General features: G+C 46.6%; 4 protein-coding genes across 4 annotated transcripts; 2 read left to right on the top strand and 2 right to left on the bottom strand.

The window, feature by feature from the left end:
- Window positions 1-3885: 3885 nt before the first annotated feature.
- Window positions 3886-6512, bottom strand: F4822DRAFT_2001 (glycosyltransferase family 15 protein). The gene is made up of 5 exons (XM_051453719.1): window positions 5614-6512; window positions 5154-5552; window positions 5016-5102; window positions 4551-4962; window positions 3886-4495 (listed from the first exon to the last, which is right to left on the bottom strand). The coding sequence occupies exons 1-5, from the start codon at window positions 5895-5897 to the stop codon at window positions 4154-4156; spliced, it is 1524 nt and encodes a 507-aa protein (XP_051318934.1). The 5' UTR covers window positions 5898-6512; the 3' UTR covers window positions 3886-4153.
- Window positions 6513-8189: 1677 nt separating this feature from the next.
- Window positions 8190-10175, top strand: F4822DRAFT_1987 (soluble quino protein glucose dehydrogenase). Its single transcript, XM_051453683.1, has 3 exons — window positions 8190-8601; window positions 8660-9394; window positions 9464-10175. The coding sequence occupies exons 1-3, from the start codon at window positions 8553-8555 to the stop codon at window positions 10003-10005; spliced, it is 1326 nt and encodes a 441-aa protein (XP_051318933.1). The 5' UTR covers window positions 8190-8552; the 3' UTR covers window positions 10006-10175.
- Window positions 10176-10604: 429 nt separating this feature from the next.
- F4822DRAFT_383694 (uncharacterized protein) lies at window positions 10605-11761 on the top strand. The gene has a single exon (XM_051456460.1). It carries the CDS (start codon window positions 10708-10710, stop codon window positions 11266-11268), a length of 561 nt encoding a protein of 186 aa, XP_051318932.1. The 5' UTR covers window positions 10605-10707; the 3' UTR covers window positions 11269-11761.
- On the bottom strand, window positions 11762-13835 carry F4822DRAFT_383693 (chitin synthase export chaperone). Its single transcript, XM_051456459.1, has 3 exons — window positions 13011-13835; window positions 12367-12938; window positions 11762-12312 (listed from the first exon to the last, which is right to left on the bottom strand). The coding sequence occupies exons 1-3, from the start codon at window positions 13249-13251 to the stop codon at window positions 12130-12132; spliced, it is 996 nt and encodes a 331-aa protein (XP_051318931.1). The 5' UTR covers window positions 13252-13835; the 3' UTR covers window positions 11762-12129.
- Window positions 13836-14833: the final 998 nt, after the last annotated feature.

Below are 14833 nucleotides of genomic sequence, written 5' to 3'. Positions count from 1 at the left end.
ATTGCGTATATGTTGCCATTATTAACACAGCGCGAAACCACCTCTTTTAGGAACAGGTCTCGCCCCGTGGTCCAAAATACGATAGTTTATGTCGCTTTTTTTTTTTTTTATTCCTTACCTTTCCTTTTCTCTTTGACCCCCCCTTTGATACGTCTCATAAGCGGTCACGAAATAATAGCCTTTTCCTTCTTGGTAGTAGGAGTTGATGCCTGTCTCTACATAACGCTACAGTAGTGGCGCCGGGCTCCTCACATCGTCACTGACCATCCATCTTTCCCATTCGGTGTCCATTCCCGAACCGCCCAGCCCGAATTGGTCGTATGTCTGATGAACGGATCACAAAACGTTTTTCTCTCCCCTCCCCCGCTCCCTTTAAGCCCTTGAATCGTGTTCCAGTTTTTTCCCAGCATCGCAAGTGCTTCGTCATCTCAGCTCAGCTCATACATCCCCTGTGCTAGCCCACGGTCTACGGATCAAATTTTTCCAGTGGCATCTCGCCGACCGGGTAAGACGGGATTGGTTATGGGGAAGGGCGCGAATGAGCCTGCCGTTCAACTTTACTGTACTGTGTAGAGTCTGGATTGTTCCGTGATGTGAGATAGGTGTCGCCTCTTACCCGAACACGACGCAAGGCTTCCCGATAGCTCTATTCATCTTGTGGTAATTAAATTCCGTGTTATTCAAGTGATAGCAAGATTATCATTGCCCACCCTTTTAGACAGATGGGATTTCACTATATGTTAATCCTCTAAATTAGCAGTGTTAGCACACCGAGGCTCGCGCTCCCTTCCCCTAACTATAGGCACTAACCGCCCTATATTGTAGAAAATATACAACGAATGATATTATTTCTTTTATTGATCAACATGTACCATCCACACTACCTTATCTCCCTCTAAAATGAAAAATATGCCTTGCAGCTAGGAGTTCAATACGGCAAATGCATCCATATTCGTCCTCGTTTCTCATAGTGTCAATCACTGACTGTATCGAAGTCTTGCTTAGATGGTCAGAAGATGCCTGTCGCTTCCCTGCATATTTCGTTCGAAATCGCCTGCATAGTAGGATGGCGTCCTGCCGAGCCAATGTGCACTTCGCCGCGTTCTCACTAGGTAGGCACCTAGTCTTAGCGATCAGTCAGCGCTCGTCTCTTTTAATACCATGTAAGGCGCCATCACGTCCCCCTTTCCCCTAATGACGTTGCCGCCTCGCCGTTCTTGCAGTTCTTGCAGAATGTGTCAGCTTCCTTGATCCCGACTTGCATCATGATAAACTCCCATAATACCACCTAGCCATTACTCTGCCATTAAGACAAGTAAACCGTCTGCATCTTACATTGCCTAGTGTATCCCACCTACATAGATAGGTGCCTAGGTAGGTAAACCCAGCATGTGAGGAAGTTTCCAAAGCCGTCAAGCCGAGTTTCCTTTCACCGACTCCTTACACTAGCCATCGCGGCGTAACTAACTCCACAACACTTTTTTTATCGATCCCCAACATACGACCATGATCGAGAATATGGTTGGTGGGTATATTTATGCGTCGGGAAGGCTATAGAGAGAAACATAAGAGGGGATCACGGTGGATAGGAGCCTTGCACGGAAGCCTAACGATAAAGTAACTTCTGTAAATCGCACGCATCCTTCTTCCATCCACATCTTTTTACCAAGGACATCTGAACAGATTTTGCCACATCTCGTATCACCCGACATAACACAAGCTTCGTACGCGCGGTCTATTCCCGAGGGAAGGCTCTTCTTGATATCTGTACTATTCAGCCTAGTCTAGCGCTTCCGAGTCTTTCGCGATCGTATTCAACGTTACTATCTGAGACCATTGCTAGCATGGTCGTCATATCCATATACTCTTTAGGCATGTCCCAGGATCAAACATAGTAGCTATAATGAACCGGGTTATTCATACGAATTGCTGCGGTGCTCTAACAGTCGGTGATTACGATTACGCGACAGTGCATACGTATCGAGTCCAGCTGTTAGACAACCATCCACCCGGCCGTTCGTAGGCAGTTAACGACTTAAGTAATCCATGGTAGCTGCCTACCTAATACCCAACCAATTTGTTGACTTGACATGGCACATTATTCCCCATTGCTTATTTGATTCACAACTTGTGCCGTTTATGATATCACGGGAGAAGTCCAGATGTAGCAGGTATATTGTTATTGCATCATCATTCAATTGACGAGCTTGACAGCTAGCTTAGCTCACTCCCCCGAGTCCCTACGGAATCCGGCGGTATAGATCGTATATTCAGATTTCTAGCACAACTTTGATATGATATCCCATCATATGACGTTTATATAGATACAAGGAGAGCAACGACTCGATTGTCTAAAAGTCCGATGCGCGGTTCCTACGGGGTTGCCCGAAATCAGCTATTGGATCGCAGAGGAAGAGATCAAGGGCCATAGGTACCTAACCTCAGCAGCCGCAATTGAGGCTCCGTCATCATGAATGGCTCTTGATCCGAATATTTCTACTCAGCCCTTTCGAAGTGGGGGCATCGTAAACTCATTGAAGAGATCTAGCTAAATTCTGAATGAACGAGACCGTGGCAGTATCTACCACGTAACTTAACAAGTTGCAGGCGCACTAGAAACAGCCAAATCCTTGCGTCGGGCTTACGAAAACACCAAACTATTCGCGCATTTATATACCTTAGGTAGTTATGGAGAAATGTAATTTCGTACCTTCAATCAAGGCTTGTCAATCCCCAGGCCTCCAACCAGATAGTCAAAGATACTCTCGCGACAGTGAACCCTAAGCCTAGCTATATATATACCTAGGTAAATATGAATTACTATCAAGTATCCAGGAATCGGTCACAGAGCGCATACTTGCGCGATTTATAAACTTATAGAAACAATCAACATCCCAAAAACCCATTCCCTATAAGTTCACCAAACCCATACGTAGATGTGGTAGGTAACTCAAACCCTTCGTAGCATGGTTGTGGACATTGCCTCCCACAGACCAAAGTTAACCATACCCCCTTCAGAACTTCATCTCAACAAGAGCTAGATGCCTACCAAGATTCGTGATATGATCTTGTTTAAACTATCATAAATGATCCTCGTGGCTTTCTACCTAGGAATATGCCTGTAATAGACGAAACCAATCACCTAGTTGCCATTATAAATATTTTGATACTCTCCCAACGAAGCGTCAGCTGAATATGTGATGTACTACTAACTGACATGGCAGGCACTTAGAACCCAGTACTCTGTGTGTTTGTATCCGGCTCATAGTATACACGAATGTGCTTCGGATCATTGCGAACTAATCTCTTGGACATGAAAGGAAAGGAGATGTCGCGCTATACTAGGTAGGTTGTTGCTTCATTGTCTGAAAAAAAAAGGGTGAAGCGGCGATGAAAGGTGTTTGAATAGGATAGTTATAGCATGGGTCGAGGCACTCCATAAGAACCTTGGAATACTTTGGATTGGTTAACTTGGGTAGGCATTGGGATATCTTGGTATCATGATTGGTTTTGTGACAACTTCGTTCCGCGCGAGGGTTACCACATGCGTGAGGGAATCGGATATGAGCTCGAGACGCAGGGACATCACACACTAACAAGACCACAATACCCAACATCACAAAGCAGAAACCCTATAATCTTGGAAACGGCATGTCGCTATTGTCAATGCATAAATATTATATACGAGTCGATGTCAAACCCAATGTAGTATGCCAACCTGACTGAACCACCTAGGAACAGTCGTTCCACATGCTGAATTATTGTCCTCACTACCGCGTGACCAAGGTGATTATTGACAAGGAACCCTATCAAGTCGTAACTCTAAGTTCGTGACGCCCTGCTTCTATGGCAACAACACCACGTCGTCGTACAAGTTTGGGTCGATAGGCCCCCAAATACAAAAATGCTGTAAACCCTCTCAGCCTTTCACTGCGCCCCTTCTCCGAAGCCAAACTTTCGTATTATTTCTGAGTGCCCTCATGTGAGCAAGTAACGAAGAACTTATTTAGGTCAAATACAAATGTCGTTCCGTCGTTAGTATTCTGCAATGCTGTGTGGCGCGTCGGATAATATCACCGGAAGATCCTGGATATCCAACCATGACCACCATAGCAAGAGATTGCCAAAAGCATATCGCCTCTACAAAATCTCACTACGGGCTCGCCCATCCACCAGCAACATCAACCCATTCGGCCAAGCATGAGCCTTCCTTGCCCTCGACATCAACAATATCGGTATCGCAGCGGCAGCGGCAGCCCACACCATTTTCCTTTTCAGGGTCCCATTGGTCCCAGTACTCATCCTCCTCTACTCGCTTTCTCTCGTCGGTGGTCGTTTTCTCGAGGAATGGCTCACGAGGAAGCTGGCGAGCGGGAGCGTTTGCGGGGCAATGCTGGATAGTGGTGTGTCGGTAACCGAAGTCCCGGAAGTAGTGAATATCCTTCGGGCCCAGAAGAATGCCAGCAGCAAGAGAATGGATAGGAGCATCACCCCACTAGTAGGTAATTAGCAAACCGGGTCGTACTATAAAATGAGTTTAGGTTACTTACTCGTTCCATCCAGAAACCGCCGCTGCGATCCATCATCTCGAAGAAGTCCTTGTATTCTTTACTGCGGAACCAGCTGAGTTTTGCAATTTCAAAGTTAGACCAGAAATGGCACATGTTATAACTCTCGCCTTCCATAGCTTCGGGGTCGATCTCGGGAAGGTTCATACGGCCGGGGTCGGTGCGTAGGATTTCCTCAGGTAGAGGAGGCTTGTAATTGGGGTCATCTTCAGGTGCTGTCTTCTCTGGTTTGGGTTCAACGAACATTTCCCAGAGACCTTGGGATGTGATATTGTTTAGACGTTTGTAGGCAGAAGCATAACGGAAGATATTGGGAACAGTTTCTCGAAGTTCCTTGACAGCAATGGTGAAACCATATGTCTTGTTGTATTCAATCATCTTAAGGAAGGGGTCACTGCATGAGGTGTTAGACTTTATTCGTGTATGAGAAGAGGGATTGAAACATACTAGGTAATATCGCAGAAGTACTTGATCTCCGGCTCCAAGCGCCAGTACCACTCGTATTTGGCAAGAAGAGGGTGGTCATAGAAGAATCTGCATTGTATTAGTGCTGTTCGCAATGCAACTTGTTTAGTTTATGCTTACCCGGAATAGAATCTGCACATGGCGTGGTAACTCTCAAGACCACCGTACATGACAGCGGCGTCTCCTTGCTTAGCAATACCCTCTTTTGCGACTTTAGGGTCGATCCAGTCAGGATAACCCCACATCTCGGCGCCAACTTTGCCAAACTCGACCGGAGCAGATGTATAGTTGCGGATGACATCCTTGAAGGTTTGGTTGAAGTCCCCGTCGTTCAAGAAGACGTAGGGGTAGTGGTACCATCGGTTGAAATGTCGTTCAATTGACTTAACCGATTGAATAACACCTTCTAATTCCTTGTTTCGGGCGAGGACGACAAACGCGCCGTTAACACGTTCAGTTGTAGTATCGGGCTTGAGGCAACCGTTAACGAATACCTTGTCATGCTCTTCGCTAATTTTTCTGTAGGACGCACGATCATTAGTGGATTTGAATGTCAATGAATAACCTAAACAATACATACCGAATAGCTGGAGGTGCGCCAGCAGGCATTAATATCCGACCTGGAGAACTTGGATGTCTAACAAACAAGACTAGGATAAGGACAACAACAATGCATGGGAATAAAACAACCACGCCCAAGGGAACAGATATACTAGAGTTGCCTTTTAATCTGAGTGGTCGTCGGAAAAAGGCGAGTCGGGAAGTGAATCTGTTAGGTTGACCTCTCTTCTCGCCGGTTGTGGGAAGTTGAGTATTGCCCATTACCACAGGCACGCGCCTGTAAGCGCGCCGTAGCAAATCCATAATGGAGCTTAACGACGCCCTTCCAAGCGGCAGTCAGTGGGAGCGTGCGGTTTAGTGAATTCGCTCAATTAAACGGGTGATGAATTTGTTTGTTTTCGCCGTTATCTGTCTTTTATTGATGCATGTGGGAAGATCCGATGTTCCCGCCGTCTATGCGCTGTCTATTCGTATCAGAGGTCCGTCCGTCTTAGTAGATAAACGAACGACACGAGGGGAAATCGTAGGAAATTCGACGGCAATGGTAATAATTATTGAAGGTTTATTGGAAGAAACGAAGAGGGCACGGCGCGGTTCGCAAGGACAAACGATGGACGGATAGAATGTCAAATACGCATACGCGTCAGACACGTTGTCCTGTGGCGTCGTTGACCGTTCAACGATTCCGACTTTTAACAGATCTTATTTTTAATCAATCTAGCAGATCGTAAACGACTGCATTGAAGCGGCCGATAAAGTTGAGTGGGCTACAATCCACAAAGCGGGATGTGAAGTTGATGCCAGGAGAAGGCGAATAAAAAAAAGGGGTTAGATGTAAAATGGTGAATTGAGGTAATGAATAGAATACGAAGGTTCAAAACTTTTAGGATGAGACGAAGGGGTTTACAGTGTTAGAACCTTGGAAATGTACGGTACCTAGTTAGGCGAAAAAAAGAAACGGCTTAGGACTTTGCTTAGCACTCTTTTAGTTGTCTAGGTACCTAGCCTACCCCTAAATCGATTGAGTTTTGACAACCGATGGCGAAATTATGCTTGGACTTATGCTTGAACTAGGGGTTAATGGCCAATAAGAACGTGAAAAAGAAAGGGGGATGCTCTAAAACAAGAACTAACAATGTACCACTGTATAAGATGGAGGCTGAGAATCCCTTGGATATAATTGGTGAAAAGAAGCTTACTGTCTCCACCCTTTATCGTCTAGCCCCTATCAACGGCGATGATCTTTTTCCAGTCCCGATAAATTAGAAGCTTACTTAATCCATGTGTATTGTGTAATACTGTAGATTCGCGTGTCGCATTAAAAATAGATTTAGGGCAAACTCAAAGAACTCAATCACTTTTTTTCCCCGGAATTTCCAAAAGTTCCAGAACCATCATATTGGATCAAACGGCCTCCTGGTTTATGATTCCAATTTATATGACCCGCTTTCTAGGAATTTCTACTCCACGCTCATTGTGATTAGCCTAGATTATTACCTGGCCCTATGAAATTCTCGATGCTTTGCTTTAATGATTGACTATCGGGAGCCGGATCTCGCCTTCGACGACACAAGACGAAGACGGTCCTGACGGTTGATAAATTGATCAGACTTAAGCATCTTCATCGGTACACGAAATAGCAGGTCTTCAATATCGCAGTTTGGTATGTCACCATCTTCGGGTAGAAACGGTGATGTTTCTGGTATTGCTCATCTAGAGTAAAGCTGATGGTATGGGGTAATCGTCAGACGCCATCGATATCGCGATACTTCAGAACTCATCGACCGCGTGTCTGCCTCGCTCACCACCGTGGCACTACACGGCTAAGTTTTAATCTATTTTGTGGTCCATATATCCGAGTTCCTCCGCTTCGAATGTGACCTGTTCGATCGTGGTTATTTATGACCACACTTGTCCCGCGGGATTGTATCGTTTATGGAATGAAAATAGTGGCAGCTCTGAATCACCAGTTCGATTGATGCTTGGTGGTCTTATATCTTCCAACATTGCCAAGGGTAATATCGTCTTAGACCAGTTGGACCATAAAGGTGCTCACTGTTAGCCACGCTTTTAAGAGCCACAACATGGGAAATCATCTCGCAACAAACTGCGTCATGAGATCCCAAATGACTTACTGGCCGCTTCCCCATATTAACTGCCACTCCCTACATGTCTTATTTACCATGTTTATCTAAGAGTAAGCTTTTTTATAATATATGGTGAGGTCACTGCATAGATGAAAATGTCTTGTCCTTGACAATATATCACCCGAGGCTGACGACGCTATATGATATTCCTAGATTACACGTTCTCAACCCACACCCCCTTTATTTAACAGTGACGTCTAGGTCTTCTTGTTTTCTTTTCCCGGTTCTCTGTTGCACTGCTGAGCTTAGTTCTCTACATCTGCCGGTTAAGGGCGAGTGTCTGCGGGGGATCCTAGGCGAGACGCGGTTTGGAGTTGCATTCTATCTTTCCGCCTAATTACATCAATAAACCATCTGCCTCCGCAGACCGAAAACAACAACTCCCTATTCTATCGTCTTCTTTATCACACCCAACCTATACCTCAAGCCGACATGGTGTCATGGATGCTATATAAGGAAATCTTGATGTCCACTGCCTAAAAGAGATCGACCTGTCACCGCTCTGTCCAATCAGCTTTCTTCACCCTTGGATACCCATCTCGAGATACCATGCCCTATTAATTACTCGAAAGCGCTAAGAATCCCGGTTCGTGGACTCTCCGCATTCAACATGGTTTCTCACGGAGCATGCGTTGCATCATCAGGAGTGGGTACGGAGATGACTGCTAGAGAGGACTTGGTGCTATATAACACGACGCTTCTTCTACGGGCCCCCTTATTACGTCCTTTCCAAAGGACTTCGTGAGCCCTGTCAGGTGACCAAGAGTGAATACTTTATTCTGTACTTGGCGTTGTAGATCAAATTAACAACATGCGTTGGTTGACGACATTTTCGGCAGTAGCTGCCTTGGCAAGCCAAGGTAAGATGAACTGGATTGTTTGTGATGCTTGAGCCGAAGCTGATGATGAGCACGATAGCTTTGTCGCAGGACGCCCCGACATTCCCTTTCCCAGCAAGCTGCTCCGGTGTAGCTGCGGCCCGATACCCATACACTCTTGACGCGGGTTGGGAAGCCACCAAGATTGCTAGTGGTCTTCGTCAACCACGAACCATCATTTTCGACAACCTTGGCCACATGCTAGTGCTGCAAGCCACCTCCGGTATCTCGGTTCACACCTTTGGCGCAGACGGCTGCATCAACAGCACCAAGACCCTTGTTCAGAACTCCGGTCTAAACCACGGTCTCAGCCTCACTCCCGATGGCAAGACCCTCTACGCTAGCTCCCAGACGACAGTTTGGTCGTGGACCTACGACGCGACCGCGTTGACGCTGACCGGTCAAAAGACCATCGTTGCCAGCATTGGTCAGGGTATTCACTCGACCCGAACAACCGTCGTTTCACCCAAGAACCCGAACTTGATCCTCGTCTCTGTTGGTGCTGCCGCTAACTGGGACAACCCAACTATTGACCCCAGTGTCGGCCGTGCCATTGTCAAGGTCTTCGATGCGAGCAAGGCGCCTTCTAACGGTTACTCATTCAACAGCCAGGGAACCGTTTTGGCTTATGGTCTACGTAACGAAGTTGCTCTAGCCTTTGACCCGAACGGCCACGTATGGGGTGCTGAGAACAGTGGTGACGACTTCAGGAGAACCGTCAACGGCCAGTCGACGGATATTCACATTGACAACCCTGCCGAGGAGCTGAACTACCGTAAGTTATAAACGACCTAACTCTTTTCTCCCTTTTCTTACCGTCTTGATACTGACAAATATCATTTAGTTGGTGACCCCGAGAAACCCTTCACCGACAACTGGTACGGCTACCCGACTTGCTTCACCGTGTGGGAGCCTTCCAACTTCCGTGACAACACTGCGCTTAAGACTGGTTCGCAATTTGTTGTCTCGCCCAACACGACCTTTAACGACGCCTCGTGCGATGGCAAGTCACGACCACCCCGCCTATCGTTCCCCGCTCACATGGCCCCCATCACCAACGGCTTCGACCCCAAGGGGGAGAACCTGTACATCACCTTCCACGGCAGCTGGGACCGTCAGCCCGCTCAAGGTTACTTCGTAGCCGAGGTTCCCTTCCAAAAGGGTGCCGATGGCAACTACGAGCCCACGGCCGCGGCAGACAGCAAGACCGGCTACAAGAACATCATCGGCTCCCAGAACCCGGGTGGTTGCAACTCGCCCTCGCTAACCACGAGCTCGTGCTGGCGTGTTGCTGGTCTCAGCTGGGACCAGGCTGGTGAACGTCTGTTCATCAGCTCTGACAACTCGGCCCAGGGTGAGATCTTCGTCCTAAGGAAGAAGGCCTAAATGGATTAGGTAGTTAAAAGGGTAGGCGAGTACATAGTAGATGAATGAGTGTGTATGATGGAGGAGACAAGGCAGGCTTCGGAAATTAATTTGGGGGCCTCGTTAGACTTCTATCTCCCTCGCTTTTGTACGTAAAGGTTTCGAGACGGTCGCCGAACATTTAATAAAAAGTTTAGCGGATCCCAATTTGTACATGTTATAGTCCTGCATAGCGGCTTTTGGCTGTAGTACTCGTGCTGATGCCGACGTGACAACAATTTTCTTTCGCCTTGTTGGCCTGCTGCTAATCGTTTGACGGATTACCTATCTTGCAAAGCTTGAAAATTTTCCTCTACTTTAATTATTTCGTCCTAGTTAGTTTTAATACTGTCGGTACGTGTATAGGTAAGTGAGTATCAAAAAGAGGTGAGGTCAAAATACTCTTATAACCACCTAGATAGTTGTAGTGAGCAATGGCTATTTTTACCTAGGTAGTCTAGGTACCTACATAGGCAGTGAACTAACAGGGACAGTGCCGTAGTGGGGTAAGTCGGTCCTATAAGCTGTACCCATATTTCGCCGTGCGCGGCCTCACCTTCTGTATTTCAGCATCCTGCTCTCCGACTTCCTCACCGTAAATAAAATTCCAGGGCGCATAAAATAACCAAAACAAACCAATGACCTAACAGAAAATACCATAACAACAACAACAACAAAAACACAATGTCATCCGACCCAAAAATAACATCCAAAAACCTCTCCTACTCAACCGACCTCCCGCCCTTCCTCGCCCGCCTCCGAGGTCAACAGCAACAACAGCGAGACTCAGACGACCCAGACCCGATCCTAGCCGCGCGGCGACGAGCACGGAAACCGCGATCTGCGAGTGAAGAAGCTGAGGACGCGCCACTTGTTGTAGATGAGAATGGGAATGCTGTTGTTTTCCCTGATGCAGAGGGTGGGGGTGAGGGTGTAGAGGGAGAGGGGGAGAGTAAGAAAGAGGGTGTCGTAAGCGAAGATACACAGGCGCTGAAAGAGAAGGAGAAAGAAAAAGTAGCGGGTATAGGTGCGGGAAAGAAGCGCAAAGTAGGGCGTGTAGTCGGTGGCGGAGACGAAGAGGAGGAAGCAAATGCGACGAAAGCTACAAGCCGAACGAAGGAAGACAAGAAGGGAAACAAACCCGCCGCCACCGATTCATCCTCCAAAGACGCGAAGTCCGGTCCGAAATTAGGCAAGAAGAAAGCGAAAAAGATCAAGCTTAGCTTTGGTGACGATGGAGATTGAACGCGCTGAATAGCAATAATGATTATACTTCCTCACGATACGATACGACACCCCGCTGCCTCTAACATCTCACGAAGCCAGCGTCGATTCAGACTATTAAGTTGATACTCCACGCGAGCTATTCCCTTCTATGCGGTCTACACCCGAGTCGCATTGCTTAACCAGTTATTAGGGCTGGAGTAGCAGGTATTTGCCTAGCAGACATGATCGTCCTACCTGGAATGGTGCTTAAGCTACACATTCTTCGACAAGGCCCGCCGAGTAGTGAATGGAATTCTACAATAGACAACCCCGCTATGTTATGAAACATCTGACGATTTCATGGCGGGGTTCTATCATGAGGTTGGTATTCCGATTCTCTGCAATTCTTCTCGTTTAGTAGAGTAAGAATTCGTGCGGTTGTGTGTAGCGTATTCTTGACACACCATAATATCGTGTGCCAGAGGCCTAAATTATACACCAAATCAAGTCGCAAGAAAACATGCAAAAGACTAAAAGTAACGTCTCGAAATTTCGTCGAGATCAGTCTCCATGTTCATGTTCAGCTACATAATATATACAACATAGATAAGGTATTAATAAATATCCGCCGCCGTAGCTATTTGGTCCCAATCATCTCCCATGTCGAACATGCAGACCCTAATAAAGCAATCGATGCTGGCGCCCAAATGATAACCTGCTATTGAATAGGTTAATATCTATATCTCCAATGAAACCCACATGAGTTCTCCCGCCAAGCTGAGACGCCTCGTAAATGCAACTTGCTCGTCAAATCTAGACCACCTCGAAGCAGACCATTTCCCCTTTGTCGCTCTTTTCACTTTCTTTCTCATCCTGCGAGGATTCTGCGATGCCAGGCAACTAATAGCGGGACATTCGATTTCCTGAAGGCGAGTGGTCGTAAGGGCTAGATTGACCATAGGGATCGTCCATATATACGGTTGTTCGGCGGTCTTCTTCGGGGAGAAGCTCTTTCACTTCCCAGTTATTCATCCGCGTGCCGACAGAGAATTCAAGATCTTCCTTAGTGATCGAATCCCAGTACTATAAACACGATTAGAATAGTCCATGAATTTTTCATAAATCGTAAACTCATACCTTGTATACCATCATGACGGCAAGCAGGTTGCAAATTGTCGCAAAGAACAAGCCGTCAACGTAATGACTTGTCGCTTGGCAAATCGTGGAGCTCAGCGCATTTAAAATGACCTGGCCCACAATGAAAAAGAACAAACCGAAAGCGATATCTCCCAACGGCCAGCGATCTTCTAAAGTCCGAACCACCAATAAGATTTGCAAGGCCACGTAGATGACGAGTTGTACGCCGTTAAGAAGATATAACACCGTGAACAAGCCAACAGTATTGGCCGGACCCATGCCTGCCCATGATTTAAACGTAGCTAGCGATACAAGGAAAGAGACTGCGAAAGCCGCAAACGAGCTGAGTCGGAGCATCCAGACCGATAGCGGAGTACCATCTTCGTAAAGTTGAAAGCCGACGAATCCGTTGATCAACAAGCAGGTAACCAGCGCTGATGTGAGACCGGATTGTATCGCAACGAAATAGGGATACGGATCGGAGCCAGGAGGAACAACACCAGCGTCGACGAGGAGGGAGAAGAACGATAGTAGCATGTAGAAGTAAAAGAATGCTAGAATCTCCTTGCGACCTATATATTGGTACGGTTAGAAGGTTGACGGAGTCATCACCACAAGATGGTTTGTATAATAAGATTACTAACCAACAGCAGTGAATTTCCCTCGGATATGTAATATCATCACCACGGTCATGATGAGGGAAAGAATGTGCATGAAGCTCGACGCGCCTTGGAATATGATGGTATTCGCCAACTCGATATTTCGCGCAAAACAATCGGTTTCGATGCCGACGCCGCTCGAGATGGAGGTAATGGGACCGACGGAAGGACACAACGGCAAAGGTGCCGTGTGGCAGATGTCGGTAAAATCCCCAAAGCCACCCATCTTGTCTACGACGACGAGGCGACTACTCGACCTCCAAAGTCGTCAGAAGGCTACAAGGGGATGGATGAACGAGCGAGCGACGGCGGAAGATAGGGTTGTTTAATAGCGGAGGATGCAGACGAGGATATTTAAGTCGATAATATTTCTGTAGTAACGATGATCGTGGTTTATTCGACGGGGATACGTCGTGGTTTGATAGATCTGACAGGAGTCCCGGTCGGGATCAAGGTCGAGGTCGAGGCTCAAATGATGGAGCCAAGGGGAAACGAGAGTAAAGCGGGTTTTACGGGACAATTAGTATTATTAGCTGTAGTATCGTAGTATCGTAGTATTGTATGTAAGTAATTTGGAACGAATGACTATTAAAAGCGGTATTGTAAGTCAATTATGACATGGCCAGGATGGGGGGAGGTGGATAGAGCGCGCCGTCCTTGCGTTTGGCTCTTTTTCTCGTTGCTCGGCCAAACGTTTGGACTGGGCTGGTGGTGATAGATTTTCTGGGCGCTTCCTCTCTGCCCCCAGTTGCGTGCGTGCGTTGCCGTGGAAAAAAAAGGGTGAGACAAAAAAGGTAAAGGAAAAAAAAAGGTCGGGGACCCAACCCGCCAACCAAGAATAAGGAAAAAGGTGGACCGTGCTCGTGTTCGATGGTTTAATGGTGGCAGGACTTGGCGTGAATTCAATTAATTAAGCCTGATTAGGATACACTTTATATATGGTCTAAACCTAACTTGGTATAGCTTATTAGTACATAATCATGGGTCCTTCCATGTTTTGGTTCTATCAAATCGTATAATTCCTTCCATAAGTCTGTTCACGACACGAGGCTTTTGCGCACCAGCGTTTAACGGGAAGTTTAATGTGTCGTACGAAGCAAGAATCAAGATTTCCCACTTAAAAAAATACACGTAATTGTTCCTGATCTATTGTCCCTGCCTCCTTTGATTTCTGGATCATCCCGCATAAGTCAAAAGTAAAAATTGGCGGGCGCGGGGTTGGGTTCAAATCTCAAATCTTGTGTTACAATTAAAGCTGAGTCGTTTCAGCCCACGGATAAAATCTGCATAACATCTTTATACACCTTTATGGCCATCCATTTCTCGAAATTCAACATGAGAATTCAAAGATTGAAGTTCCTACCAGTTAGTCGAAATATGACTATTCGATCAAGTATAAAATACAAATTTCAATTCGGGGACCTATCTAGAGAAATGCCGTCTTTGTTCTAAATAGGGTCTTCCCAACTGGTCGGTAAGTGTGGCTTCGATTGACCCTAACTCCTCGTTTCCCGAGACATAATGCTGGGGTTGGGTCATGAATGACCTCCATTTCTTTGTCTCTGGAATTCGATATCTCCCTTGCCTTCTCTATAAATGGGGAGTTGGCCTCTGAGACACCTATATTTAGGACAAGGCTAGCATCTAAGCGTATATATACTACGAGTCTCGGCAACTAGGGAAGAATGAGAATGACAAAATATGTCTAGCCACTGCCATTATCCAACTCCCTTTGGTTTTCAAAATCCAACACCGCGACGTCATTGTCTGCTCACACGCGGATAACATGGGGATAAACCATGCCAAGA

Source organism: Hypoxylon trugodes (assembly GCF_022578975.1).
Source record: "Hypoxylon trugodes strain CBS 135444 unplaced genomic scaffold F4822scaffold_1, whole genome shotgun sequence".
NCBI lineage: Eukaryota > Fungi > Ascomycota > Sordariomycetes > Xylariales > Hypoxylaceae > Hypoxylon > Hypoxylon trugodes.
This window is presented reverse-complemented; position numbering and strand designations above follow the sequence as displayed.